The sequence below is a fragment of the Varanus komodoensis genome, unplaced genomic scaffold (assembly GCF_004798865.1).
Source record: "Varanus komodoensis strain SLA01 unplaced genomic scaffold, ASM479886v1 scaffold36, whole genome shotgun sequence".
Classification (NCBI taxonomy): Eukaryota; Metazoa; Chordata; class Lepidosauria; order Squamata; family Varanidae; genus Varanus; species Varanus komodoensis.
The window spans coordinates 9,134,398-9,148,714 of record NW_025335873.1 but is presented as its reverse complement, the minus strand read 5'-3'; the positions used below and the strand labels follow the sequence as shown (position 1 = coordinate 9,148,714).

General features: G+C 56.5%; 2 protein-coding genes across 2 annotated transcripts in view; one reads left to right on the top strand and one right to left on the bottom strand.

Annotated features, from left to right (window-relative positions):
* Positions 1 to 14,317, bottom strand: part of LOC123028185 (spermatid perinuclear RNA binding protein) — a gene marked incomplete at its 3' end in the record, with an annotated part of 57,807 nt that overhangs the window by 23,435 nt on the left and 20,055 nt on the right. The window contains exons 2-3 of the mRNA XM_044439730.1: positions 3,577 to 3,758; positions 1,799 to 2,007 (exon numbers count right to left, since the gene is read on the bottom strand). Coding sequence (XP_044295665.1) covers positions 1,799 to 2,007; positions 3,577 to 3,579 — 212 coding nt within the window. The remainder of the gene's footprint in view (positions 1 to 1,798; positions 2,008 to 3,576; positions 3,759 to 14,317) is intronic.
* CRB2 (crumbs cell polarity complex component 2) overlaps positions 11,167 to 14,317 on the top strand; it is an 87,987-nt gene continuing 84,836 nt past the window's right edge. Inside the window, exon 1 of the mRNA XM_044439729.1 lies at positions 11,167 to 11,758. Coding sequence (XP_044295664.1) covers positions 11,167 to 11,758 — 592 coding nt within the window. The remainder of the gene's footprint in view (positions 11,759 to 14,317) is intronic.

Here is a 14,317-nt window from a genome sequence, read left to right as displayed (position 1 = left end):
CTGGGGCACACCCCTAACCCTAAAATAGGGATCAAGTTCCACTGAAGATAATGCGATTTTTTAAAAGCCTCCTTTGAGAGGGTTTTTTGGCACAGCTCAACATTTCTGCCCATTCTAAGCGCATTCCAACCATCAGATCCATGCCAGGACACCTCGTTTTCCTAACCCTAACCCTAACCTGGGGCACACCCCTAACCCTAAAATAGGGGTAAAGTTCCATTGAAAATAATGCGATTTTGGCCCTCCTCCATGGCCCGGAAAGCCCAGCCCTGTTCTAGGCTCTGTGCCGACCACCTGGACAGAAAGGTAGCAGCTACTGATCGGCCGGGCCCAGGGCGATGCAAGGCGGAAACCTGCCAGGTACTCTGGAAGTTTCTTCATCACCTGCCACTGCGTTTTGGAAGTGCTTAAGGTGAACGGTGGAGAAACACACACGCACCCTTCGCCTCTGATTTTAATCCCAAATAACTTCCCAGAAATCCACAGCCTGGAAGATGTTAAACAGTGTTGGGCTTCCTTAGATATTCATATAACATAGTTCCATCAATGCGCGCGCGCACACACACACACACACACACACACACACACAGCCCTGAACTGCCGCAGCCACAAAACATCAAGTGATCGACTCGGCTGCAGCGACTGCAAGGTGCCCTCCTAACCAAATCAAACACCCAAACACCCTGGGCTGGCAAAGTGGCCGCGTGGTTTAAAATATTAATCCACAAACACCATCGCTTTGGACCATTTTAACACAAGAGCCATTAATTCCAAGTCGAGCCGGCGGGAGGGGAGGGAGGGGTGGCGTGGGGGGGAAGCCCGGGCCGTGAAATGGCGTTTTGAGACCACTTAAACAGCCATAACCGAATCAATCTTATCTTAAGTATGGATAATTTGCTTTGTGCTATGGCTCTTCTCGCTTGCTTTCCCCGATTTGTGCAGGACTCCGCAGCAATGCTCGCCCCAGCAGTGGGCGATCGGTCCTGGTTAAAAACCAGGAGCCAGCGGGAAACAAGGGCGTTCCTTCCGCCGCTCCCCAAATGGCTCGGAAAGGCCGAAAGGGTCGCAGGGGGGACGGTGGAGGGAGCAGAGGCAGATGTTCTGCACAAGCTGCTCCCGGCTGGCGATCCCCCTGGGCGGAACCTCCCCTCCTGGCTAAGCCCGGCAGGGAGGGAAGCGCTCGCTCGCTCGCCGCCGCCAACTTGGCACGGGCGCCAGCCGCATGCCTTTCCCTCCAGCCCGCTCGGTGCCGCTCGCGCTGCTCCTCCGCTTGCAGGGCTCCGACAGCTGCAGCACGGCCCAGCTCGCTCTCAGCTCGTGTGCCTTGGCCTTGATTAACCCGCCGGCTCCCTGCCTGGCGGCCGCAAGAGTCTCGCTGCGAGCGCCTCGGCAGGCAGGCACTCTGTCCCTCCCAAAGAGGAAGGGGGCATGGCCGGCTGGCCAGGCCCTCAGACCGCCTGCCTCTGGCCCTGCGGTTTTAGCAAACCCCGAGAGAGGCATACGGGCAACCCCCTCTTTGCCCACACGACCCACCAAAGCTCCACTGAATGACAACTCCCACAGTTCTCAGCCAGCACGGGCATTATGGGAGCTGCCTCCGACGCAGCTGGAGGGCGCGAGGTTCGGGAAGGAGGTCTTTCCGGGGACCTCCGCCTAAGGCTCCAGGGAGCGGAATTCGGCATTCGGAGCGGAGGGAAAGCAGGGAGGAGGAGCGTGGCAGCCGCCAGGCTGAAGCCGAGCCCCCCGGCCGAGCCCCAGCCCAGGGCCCCCCAGGCGCCGCGAGCCCCGGTGCACTCACTTGCTCTCCGCCGGCTCCTCTCTGCCATCCGGGCCGCCGTCCGCCCTGGCCAGCTTCGCCTCGTCCATCCAGTCGGAGACCTGCTTCAGGGCACACTCGACGGTGGAGACCATGTTCTGGACGGCCTCGAGTTCCTCGGGAGACGGGTAGATGCTCGCGTGCTTCATCATCACGTGCCGGTCGTCATTTGCAAAGGACCGGATGGATCTCTGTGGCGAGGAAGGACGGAGGGGGGCCGTTTAGGGAAGGGGAGCGGGACGGCCGCACGGGAGGGACGGGGAGGTTCCTGTGTGCGGACGGGCGGAAGGGGCACAAGCCCCTTCCCACGCCTAGTTCAGAAAGCCACTGACGAAGCCACTTCGAGGCAAAACTAAATACCTAAGATTTGGGGAAAGGCGTGTCATCGCGAAACTCCGACGCCGGAGTGCAGGACACGGAATAATGAATTCAAGTTGTGACAACCCAGATCCAGGCTGGGCAGCAGGAGCAGCTTCCTCGCGGTCAGAGCGATTCGGCAGTGGGACCGGCTGCCCGGGGAGGTGGGGGGCTCTCCCCCATTCAAACGGAAACTGGGCAGCCCCCTGGGTGAGATGGTGTGACGTGGTGTCCTGCACCAGCAGGGCTTGGACCCGAGGGCCTTCATGGCCCCTTCCGGCTCTGCCAGTCTCTGATTCTGTGTCTCCCTGCAGGGCTTATTCTCGAATTCACCACCAGAAGGTGTGGCTTGGTGGGGTGTCGAAGGGGCCTCTATGACTTGCCAGAGGAGGGCATTTCTCACCAGCCACGAGTGTGCAACAGACACCCCCTCTTCAGACCGTGCCTCAAAAGGAAGGGGAGCGCCTGCACGCCCCGTGGGGCGCATCCTGGACTCATCTCCCAGCAATGGCTGCAAAACGGGGCCTGGGCCATGTGGGGCTCTGCCCGGGCCTGCAGGGCCGGGAGGGTTCCAACACACACGAGGGCAACGCGGCTCCGCTCCCCCCCCACGGGCCCACCTGGGCTGGTGTGCGGAGGGCGGAGCTCAGCCAGCGCCCCCTTCCCAGGGCTGCCACCCCAGGCAGAGGAGATGCACCCCGTGCCGTGCCGGAGGAGCGGGACCCCAGCCACCGCCGGATGCCGGCAGCCCCCTCGGATCCTCGGTGCAGGCCCCGCTCGCACCCAGCCCTGCCCACGCCGCCTCCGAGCAAGAACATTTGGAGGACTACGGAAATCAATAGGTGCGGGAGACGCTCCTGGCAGCCAGCTGGCAGGCGCTCGTTAACCGCCTGTGTGCCACCGTGCCCCCAGCCTGCGCTCCAGCAAGCAGCTCGCCAGCCACGTGCCTGTGGGCGCTGTGGACCAGCTGCCTCGACACGGTGCCCCCGGATGCGACTCCCACAATCCCCCCGGGGGGGGGGGGGGCTCCCCGGATAGAGAAATATCGCCATGCCAAGAGCACAGTGCCGAGCGGCATCGGCCTTCCGTCGTGCTCTGGAGGGGTGGCGCTCGCCTCAGCCCGTCTCTCAAGGCGCCCCCCTAAAGCCACGTTCGTTAGGAAACGTTCTGCGTGCGCAGCCGGTCTCGGCACTTCGTCGTTCATGCGCCACAGCCTCCGCTCCGAGGTCCCACCCCTGCCCCGAATTAATGCAGCCGCTTTCGCCGGGCCTGAAGTGGGTGCCAGGACACCTTTCGCAAAGCCTCTTCCCCGCCCCCTCGCTGCTGCTTTCGCGACTCTGCTGCTCAGCACAGTGAGGAGGGGGGCTGATCCGCACCCCCTTCCGCTGCAGGCGGGGACCTACCATGGCTGGCTAGGGTGGGTTTCAGCTTCGGTGCCCTTCCCCTTTCTCTTTCTCCCTCCTCCTGGGTGTCTTTGCTAGGCACTGTTTCGTCTGCCAGAACCTCCTCATAAGCGGCTCCGTCTCTTGACGGCTCAGGGGGTCACACAGGTGCGATGCTCCAGCAGTCGGACTCTGCAGCGTACCTGCAAGGCACAGCAGGGGAGAGAGAGAGGCGGAGGTGTGTGGAGAGAAATCGGACACCCTCTGAAGCGCGTGCCCTGCGTGAGACAGGTGTGCAAGGTCAGCCAGGCACCCAAGCTACCGTTTTTCCTGTGAAAAAGCAAAAGGCTTCGCGGCGGAGGTGGGCACCTGGAGGCCCCGGGGCCCAGGCGGGCTGTGTGGAAGGGTCCACAGCGCCCCCTCCCAGCCGCCGGCAGAGAAGTGGGCTTCCAGGAACCTTCCAGAACAGAAACTCACGGTCCCAACTTGATGGATAGCAAACAGATTGAGAATTTTGTTTCACTTCCGTTCAAGAACCAAAAGGTTTTAAATCATTTCATGTTGATTTCACGTGGTGTAAAACTATCCAAAAAGTGTATCTAGTAGCTGACCTGAAATATTTGACGGGGGAGAGGGAATCGATACAAGTGCACTTAGTGTGGTTTAAATGTTAAATGCAAACAAATTCAGATCTTTATTTATTTAGTGAAATACTTCGAGATGTTTTGCAAATACGGCTACTCACGGCACGTACTTCCTTTATTAGATTTTAAGTGGAGAAAGTACTGGAAATGGCCAAGGCACTAATTTTAGTATATTGCTCGTACAAAAGCCTTGTGCTTCCGAAGAAGTCATCCGAGAAAAACCTTACTTTGATTTCTAGATCTGTTCGGCATTATAGCTGCTTGTTGTTCAGTCAGCTCTTTGTGACCCCATGGACAACATTCCCCAGCTTCTCCTGTCCTCTACCGTTCCTTGGAGCCCACCCAAGCCCACACCCTCCGTCCCAGTGACCCCGTCCAGCCACCTCGTCCCCTTCTCCTTTGGCCCTCAGTGGTCCCAGCATCAGGCGCTTCTCCAGGGAGCCCTTCCTCCTCATTAGGTGGCCAAAGAATTTGAGCTTCAGCTTGAGTGCCTGCCCTTCTAAAGAGCCGTCAGGGTTGAATTCCTTATCCATTCTAGCGACCCAATTAATATTGGTTCCAGGGGAAAGTACTCCTTCCCTTCTTAGCATGCTGGTCATACAGGCCTTTCTCAGGCTGGTAGGTTAGAGTTACGCTGCGCAAGCCCGTGGAGGGCAGCGGGGGCCCCACGCCCCATGCTGTTGCTTTCTGGGGATTATTTGGGCGTCCCCGACAGCCGTCCGCCCTGAGCATTTCTCTCACTGTCCCAAATCTTGAGAACAAACAGAAACGGCTGGAATGTGTCTATCAAGCCATCCATTTCTCTGCTGAGAATTTAAAACTTCTGCTTGGCAAAAATGCTGGGTCAGGAGGAGTAACTTGAAAAAGAGTGATGTGCTCTTGGCGCAGAATAATTAAACCCTCGTGTCCCAGAGAGAGCGAGAGCCGGTCGAAGTGCCAGGAGAGGGCCGAGAGGATTCCACCAAGCACATCTTCCAATTAAAGGGGAAAGTGAAAGTTAGATTTACACCAAACGAGCGGATTTGGCAGACAAGCAGGAGTTCGTTGCCATCTGCAGACACAACACTGCAACCAAAAGTAAGCACTTCGGGGAGACAGCGTGAGAATCACACGTGGGCAAAGAAGCAGAGGTGACGAACTTGCGCCGAGAAAGCAGTCGTCTGCGGAAGCTGGGAAATATGGTCGCCACTTGGAGATTTTCAGGCGAGGAGGATTCAGATTGGGCTCCACTTTCCCCAAGATCGTCCAGGAGGTCCTTCGGCACCCGAATCGCCTCCGCATGTCCAGCTTGAATTTGGCCCGGAGCTGAGCGGGGTGAAGGGCGACTTTGAGGAGGCGGCCTGGGGCGAGAGCAGCTGGGCTACACAAATGGGTTGGACAGCTGACTGGGGTTGCTGGGAACTGCATCCCAACAGGTCCCCAGAGCGCAAGGCTGGCGAAGGCTGGTGTGGGACCTGGGACGGGACGGAAGGCTGATCCCACCCGGCCTTCAGCACCACCCCAGACCAGTTGCAAGCTGGCCAGAGTTGCTGCTCTTGAGGAGGACCCTGCAGCGTCTTACCTCGCAGGGTCCTTTGGCCTCAGAATCGTCACTGGAGGCAGATTTCCTGGGCTTGGACAGGGCTGGGCACTACCCACCCCACCCACAGGGGCCCCTTTGCCAGCGCATGACCCCTAAGCAGCAGGTCGGGAGGGGGCAGGAGGGCAGAGGAGCAGGCCCGTTCCAGCCGCCCTTCTGCAAGACGAGTTTCCTCTCCCCTCCAGTTCCCGTTTCCTTGCATGCAGTGCCTTTCTGGATTATAACCCTGTGACAGGGAAGGGCTGTCTTGCTTTACTGATGACATGAAAGCTGCTCCGGGCGTCTTTTTGCTGAGCAGTGAGATAAAAATGCTATAAATAAACGATGTAACCATATACCCGCGTTTCTATGCCCAAGCTCTGTGCGGAACGAGGCGCATCCCAGCCTGAGCTCAGCTGTCCCCAACCTGGTGACTTCCAGATGTGCTCCACTGTCGCCCCATCACATGAAAACCCTGGAATCTGTGGGGATCCAAAATTAGCCCGGGGGGTCCTTTGAAACATTTTATTCACTAACACAAGCAGAGTCAAATGGACACGCACGAGAGAAGCTGCAGCTCCGAGTTTTCTGAAAATCTCACAGCTCGGCACTGGAGTTCCGCCGATCTTGTTGCATCACACTACAACAGAAAAAGTGCCCGAGACACCAAAGGCTTTCATAAGCATGCCAGCATAATTATAGTGCAACGAAACGAACAGGAAACGCACGGACCAGCCAATCGGCAATCCTGGGCAGTGAACCGATCGAGTGGCCGATTGCGTCAGAGCAAGATCTCCCGCGTTCTCCACTAAAGGTCCGGCCCAGCTCGCTTTTGCTTAAAGGAGGAACTCAAAACAGCCACGCCGATTCCTGTCGCCTGTGCTCTCCTAGCAGCTGTGGCATTGAGCCCCGCGTCTTCCTCGGCCCAGTCCCTGCCCTGGCTTCCCCCTGCACAGCCTTACACGCTCCCAGACACAACACACACAGGCCTCAAAGAGCGCCAGTCCTGAGCTCGCCCTCTGCCGTTCCTCGGTGGCCACATGCCAAAGGCAGCCTTCGCTAAGCCCGCGGGCTGAGCCGGTTCCGAATGTCCTGCCAAAGCCCACCGAGGGGAGAGACACCGATGCAGTCTGCAGGATTGAAACGTACCTGCATCAAGGATGCCGGTGAACAATCCCTTGCGGTCCCTTCGGGAAACCCAGAAGCGCTTCAAAACGCTGCTCGGCTTTGTGAGTACCGGACCTTTGCTACACGGAGAGAAGTGTGTTCGGCAACTGAGAGCTAATGCTGAAGAGGCGACGGCAACGCAGCCTCCGTGCCTCGCTGCGTTGCCGCTGCAGACAAGTTTGACGGGTATCGTTAGCAGAGCTCGTTTGACCGGCCTTTCCTCCCAACAGAAAGACGCAAACAAAGTTAGGGCAGGGACTGTGCTCCACCAAGCTGAAGAAACCGTCTTCAGGTTAGAGGGAGCTGAAGAATCGTGCAATTTCTCCACAAGTGCTTCTCTGCAGCAGGAAAGCTGCACTCGGCCTCTCTAGCTGGAAACATCTAACAGAAGCCATTCCACAGGATCGCTTTCAGGGCTGCTTTCAGCTGCCGCCTCGGGAAGTTAAGCGCCGGGGCACACGCAAAGCTGGGAACAAGAAGTTCAGCGCGCTAACGCACAGCGAGGGGCTCGCTCGGGAGGCACACGGTGTCAAGCCTGTGCTAAGCGCCTGGAGGTAACCCACCTTACGCCGCCAGTGATGAGCATCTATACGAAAGGCTGTGCAGCGTCTACAAAGCCAGGAGATCAACCGGAGCGCTTTGCTTAGTATTGCAAATATATCCCCCTTTCTTTCCTCTTGCAAGAAACCCGTGCCAACACACGACCTCTCGATTCGCTTCCTCGCCGGTTTCACTGAACCCCGGGAGGAAGGTTGGGCTGCGATGCTGTGACCGGCCCCGTGCCCGCTGAGCTGCAGGGCCAGGACCAGGACATCACCAGGACTGTGATGCGGAGCCTGCTGCCTGCAAACGAGGCTAGGCACCCGCAAAAAGAGCGGGGGAAATGGGGCCCAGCAATCCTGGCTTTTTCAGGCACGCTGGAATGACCAACAAAAACCTGCTTTTAATTGGGTGCTTGTTTTCATTCTTGTGCCCCAAACCCTGAAAAACAGGTGTCTTTCCAGTCTCGTTTCACAGGTAGCTTCCCTCGCCACTGAGGCACAGTTGGAAATCAGAAAGCGCGTCGTGTTCTTTCTGCAGTAAAATTTTAATTCCTGGCCCCCGTCCAAAGTTCTCTCCTGCGGCATCCATCACAGCCAGGCACTGGGATTCTGGGTCAAAGGCGCACAGCAGCTGCCCCGCGAGCAGAGCGGAGCTCTTCCGTGGCAGCACCCGGCAGAGGCCGGGACAAGGTCCGCCAGAGGGACGGAAGGAGAGGCACTTGCCAGAGAAACGCTTCAGAAGGACAAACAAACTTCAGGCAAAAAGACACTGACCCCGAGATCAAATCGGGCCGTTACGGCGGAGGTGAGCTGAAGTGGGGCGCCCGAGTTCCTTAGGCGATCCCACCCTCTTTCCCCAGCCACCGAGGCTCCCCAGAGGCTGAGGGTCCCCCCTTTTAAAACACCAAACCTGCCCTCACCCGAGCCTTCCCACTGCGACACATCTGCTCAGCTGCTCCAGAGCAAACATAAACATGGGCTGGTGCAGACACCAGCACCTTCACCGAGGCCTCGCTTTTTTGGCAAAAAGACGCTTTTCCAAGCACACCCCTTCCAGGGTCCCTCCGAGCTGGTCTCCCCTCCCTGCAAACTCCAAAGAGCCTCAACTCCTCATGGCGCGTTTCTGCAACCAGCACGTTCCCGTGCGCTCTGCCCTGGGCAGCCCCCGGGCTCTGCTGCACCGACATTTTCAAGGGTATCAGAGGAGATCTGTCGGAGGAAGGACCAAAGGTGCCGGCTGCGCGTGCCACTGCCCTTGCACATTAAAAGGAGACCTCGGTGCAGGGGACTCGGGAGGGCGATTGGGGGCTCCTCCGCTGCACGCAGATGCAGGGCAGACTCTTAAAGGGTTAGGGCCGCTGCTTCCAAGCAGGCTCCCGCGCCGGCCACTTTCTCCAGCCCTGAAACACGCACAGCTGGTGCCCACACTCCTCAGGCAGACCGAGAGTGGGCACAATCAGATGTGTTCGAATTCACACTCATGAGGACTGGAACCTTGCTTTCTTTGCAGGGGAGGGCCAATGGGTCCTTGCATGCAGACTGTCCCGGCACCTGCAGGGAGGGCTCAAAACGACGCCTGCTGGGAACCCTGGAGAGGGACTCCTTCCGCTGGGGCTCCAGCCCAAGGCAGCTGCCTACGTCCACACGTCAGGAGCCACCACGGAGGAGGAGGTGGCCAGGGACGGATCTCCTGTGCTGCCTGCACAACCCAGTGGGGACCCTCAGTCCGAGGCGCCAGGGAGCAGAGCCCCAAGCAGCCACTGCCACCCCTGGGTTCGCGCTGCCGGCCGAACTGTGATCACTCCATTTCCCCTCGACAGAATCCAAGCGGTTTCCACACATCCAACAGACCAAGCTCTCTGTGCTGTTCACAACCCAACCTGAACACAACCAAGGCAACGGGATGGGAGGATCCCAACAGGGCGATCGATTTATCCTTTAAAAGGGGGGCACAGCATCTGGAGCCTACGCTATTACCTGGGGCTAGTCAAATTCCCTCCCACGTTCCTGGACACAGCTCATGAGCAAACCGGGAAAGAGCAGGAGAGCTAAGAAAGTGGAACAGCGAAAGGCTCGCCAGGTGCTCTGGCGCACAGCAGTATTTATCCAAGGACAGGGTGGTGGAGAACGGTTTTAAAGTTGCTTACAGATGGATAATTTGGTGGACTAAATTGGTGTCTCGAACACCCACACACCCACCCGACGAAGCGCAATGCCGGCTTCCACCGGTCCGCACAACGAACGGAAGCCTTGCAGAAATCTTTCCACCCTGCCCAGTTTCTGACTCGGCATAAAAACCATGCCTGGATTCTGACTCAGCAAAAGACCTGCGTCTGCGTATCTATGGGATGGGCTGACATATCAACGTTTATATATAAATAACCCCCACACTGGGCACCACAGTCTGCAGAGAAACCGAAGTGGCTGGAGAAAAGTTTTGATTCAGAAGGAATGCAAGCCATGATTTTTCATCCCAGTCAAAAAGCTCTGGAGACAACCACCTGCTTACCAAGCTGAAAAATGGGATAAGGAGAGGAAACGCATGTACATGATGCACGGCTAAATCCCTTAAATGCACTTGGTCTGTGTCCAGCTGCTATGCTGAAATATTTAGCAAATCGCATGCAATAATATAAATCAAATAAGTCGACTTGTTCGAAGCATTGCAGCACTGAAGGCTCTCAAGGCGTCCTCCTCCCAGAAGGATGCGGGTTCATCCGCAGGGGGGGAAGCGGTGCCCCGTTGTGAGTGCAATCGCCGTTCCTTTTACTAACGGTGCTGCTGAGCTCCTGGCCTCCCCTCGTGCGCACGTCTCCTTTTAAAAATGCATAAAATCACCAAGGCAGCAACTGACAAGCTAGTAGTGCATTTAAGTGAAGCCTCATTAATCTTTAAACCGGCAGAGAGAGACAAGGAAGGGCCACGGTGCCAGTGCGGATTTGTGATAGGAACAGCGGTAAAAGCAGAGGGGGCGGGGAAGGGCGCCGACTCCATCAAAATACTGAAAACAGGGAGCTTCTCAGGAGGTAATTCTGGAGGTAAACAGCAAGCCCTGCTGCATTTTGCCGGATGAGGCGGACAAGTAAGGTTTGGAAGCAGCGTCGGTGTTAAAACTTTCCGGATTCTAATGCTTTCGCCACGTTCAAACAAGCTTCCTTAACAGAAAAGCAGAGGTGTGAGATTCTATTTGCATTTCTAAATTGTGCAGACAAGATCTTTTTTTTTTCTGGCAGTGTGATCGTTTTATAAATAGCACCCAGGCTGTTAGCATGCTTCAGAAACCTGCTCTTCATAGCTGAGCTTCTTTCTGCTCTTCCCAACTTCTCCTCCCCGGTATTCGTGGCCTGGGCACGGCCCCCCGTCGGGAAAGGACCGGAAGTGCAAGCAGAGGTGGGAGACCCTCGCGCCGGATACGCGAGCCGAGAGCGGCCGTTGGCCCGATCTGTGGTAGTGCGCAAAGAAGAGCTTCTCTCCTCTGGAGGGCTCAGAAATGTCCATTCTCAGGCTCCCATCCGGATCGGGGCTTTCCGTGGGCTTGGGAGGACAGTGTGCCTGGGTGTAGCCCTCCGGAGGCGTCTGCACCGGCTATGAACAGCGCCTTTGCTCCATGCTGGCTGGCCGGCGTCTGCAGGGATGCAGATCTGGGCTCAACATTCGGAGAAATTTCCTAACAGAGAAAGCCGCCCAGTGGAGGGGGGACATGGGAGGAAGCGGCCTCTCGTCGCTGGATGCACCCCCAGACAGCCGGGATGCAACTGAGAGCGGAGGGCCCAGGGACTCTCCGAGGCCCTTTCCAACGGTGCCTCTGCGTAAGCATGCACCAGCCCTGCTCCCAAGCCTCGAGGATGAAATGTGCACCAAGAGACCCCGCATGTCCGCGGAAGCCGCCTGCGCATCATGTTTCAGCAACGGCTCTTCTTGCATTTCTGCTGCTGCCTCGACGCGCCCAGCTCCAGATCGCTCTGACGCCGAGAGCCAAGCCCGTGGCTGGCCAGCGCCGGGTCCGCGCCCGTCGGGGTGGGTGCTGGGGGCAGGGGAGCCCAGCCAGGTTTCCCCACCTTCGCTGTCTGTCCACGGGCGTGTGCGGGACGAGGCCAAGGCCACACGGGTGGTGGCAGAGCGAGGAGAGAGCCTGGAGAGGCTGCTGCTGCAGGCCACCCAGCAGCACACGATCCCAGGAAGCCTCAGCAGCCGTTGTCGAGCAAAGATGGCGTTCTCAAGAATCCCACCTTTTCAGAAAGGGCGGCAGCATGACCAGAAGCTTGGCCTTGAGCCCCCCCCCCCAATTAAAGGTGAAAGGCCATGTTAAGAAAATAGCAACCCAGGCGTCTCGCTCACCCGTTCTCTTACACATGGCACCCAGGAGAGCCCTAGCCCAGACTCCATCGCATTCACTTCTGTGCAGAGGGATGCCGGGCTGCCGGGCATCCCATGGGGCTGCGCCTGTTCTCATCCTCCTGCAGAAATTTCTTGCAGCATTTTCAAGACTGGGGTAAGCCCAGAATACAAGGCGATCTGCTAAACCCTGCACTGCAGAGCTGAACATACTGGCAAACTGCAGGACGCTCGCACATCCCGGAATAATTCCTTAGGGACCGATGCTGGAAAAAATAAAGTTGGTGGGGGAAAGGGGCAAAGGAAGCAGAAAGCAAAAGGAGGAACGAGGAGAAGGAAAAGGAGAGAGAAAATGTCACTATGCCCAATATTCTCTTTTCAGATGCAAGTGACGAGGCTTGTGCTGAAATGGAGATGCTGCATGCGGCTTTTTTAATTTGCAAAACATAGCATTTAATGCATAATTAAACTGAAAAGAATCAAATGTTTTACATCCCTAGGGTACAAAAAAGGAAAGGGGGAATTCGGATTCTGATCCTTGTGGTCTTTGTAGCTACTGGCAGAAAATATAAGGAATTAGAACATCTTTTGATGGTAAAGAGTGTGTATTTTTTTCCTCTGGACAGAGTCCCTTCACACATGATGCTGCAAATCATATGCCTAAATTATTTAGCCATACACCCAAAAGTATAATATGCGGACACAACCTAGGACCTTCCTGGTGGCGGCAAACCAGGGTTACCCAGTGCGGTGCGTGAAACAGCTCCAAGCAGTTCCTAAAACACTGGCTGGAAGTTTTAAAAAAACCCCTACGGTCCCTGTTCAAGGTTTTCCCTATTCGTCACAAGGGCAATTCAAGAGATTCCAGGAAGGAGGCAGGTGGATGCTCAAGACTGCAGAAAAAGCAAGTCTCCAGGAACAGACCCGGGATCCGTTCGGAGCGCTGGGTCTCTAGCACACCTGGAGTACCAGCAGCCACTCTTGGAAACACTGCGACAACCATGAATTATGCGCCTGCATTTTTAACCCTGCAAAAGAACGCATTCCCCAAGAAACTCATTTTCCAGAGGAAGGGAGCTGCCCGCAACTATCCCCCCACGATTCCTAACAAATTCACAGTGATGAGCACCAAAACCTTCAAGATCAAACTAGTGGGAGTTCTTGTCAGCTGTGACCTGCCAGAAAGAAGATGTGTCAATTCCGGAAAAAGGGGGAGGGTGGGTCTTTTGGGGGAGTGCTCTCAGGCACCCTGTCGCTCAGCCCCCGGGGGGAAGAAGTGGGACCTCCCAGACTTCCAGCCAGCCTCTCTGCAGCACTTTTCCATCCTTGCTGTGAGCTCTGCCTTTCCTCTTCTCCCTCCGGCAATCAGGCACATCAACAACCCCAGAGCATGCTCAGTCAACACCAGGATAGTTAAGATTTGCGGGGCGGGGGGGGGATGTGGCTTTCCCGAATTGGCTGCCCTCCAGAAGTGCTGGAATACAACTCCCATCAGCCTCCAGCCAGAGAAGGCTGCCCGAAAGCATTCCTGCGGAGCTCAGAGTCCCCCAAAACCTGCCACTGCCTGCCCTTTGTGCATGGATGGAATCGGGTTTGCTCCATGAAGGGCAGGTGCTCAGAGAGCTGCATTTGCTAGGAGTTCTCTCTTTCTCAACACGAGAGTGTTTTGACCCGTATGGCAGCGTTGCAGAGTGGTTACAGCCGCTCCTGCAACCCAGCACAGAGCCCAGGTTGCTTCGGCTTACATGCCCCAGTGCGGCTGACCATTAACCACGCGAGCTGGGGCTGATGGAAGTTCAAACCAACAGGAAGGCAACAGGCTGGAGAAGGCCGGGAGAGAGTCGTGGACGAGGGGGGTGGCTCAAATGACCTTGGAGGTCCTGGAGTGACTTTGGGCCACTCTTTCCCTCAGCGCCAAACACCCTTCAGACCCACCCACTGCGCGGCTCCGAACGTCCTCTTCTGCAAAGACGCGAAGGTTTTTGCAATAAGTCTGATCAAACCATCGCCAAGCTTGCTTCAAATATTAAGGTCATCAGTGAGAAGGGAGGGATACTTGGTATGCCTTCCGCAATTCTATTTTAGGCAGATGAGGGCTGGGGATTCACACTTTGAGAAACAAAACATACTTTAAAAAGCCAGCTCAGAACAAGCCAAAGCCCAGGCTGGAAGCAATTACCATTCCAGCCGAGCGCGAGAGAAGCTGCATCTGCAGCCAAGGAAGTGGAGAAAAATATTTCAACGCTGATGAGGAATAAATTGAATGAGACGTTCCCGAGAATGACAGAGGACACATGGACAGAGAAAGGTGTGGGAACTATTCCTCCATCTGCTGATAGGGGGGAAAATGCGAGATTGACACGTTTGACTAAATCGATAAAGTCCGGGGCCAACCCAAAACCCACTGAAACCCTCTCCGCTTCACATGATCCTCTCTCCAGAACACAACTCCTGACTTTGGATGCCCAAGGACTTCCCCCAAATCATTTCCACCCAAGCCTATCCAAACAAAGCCC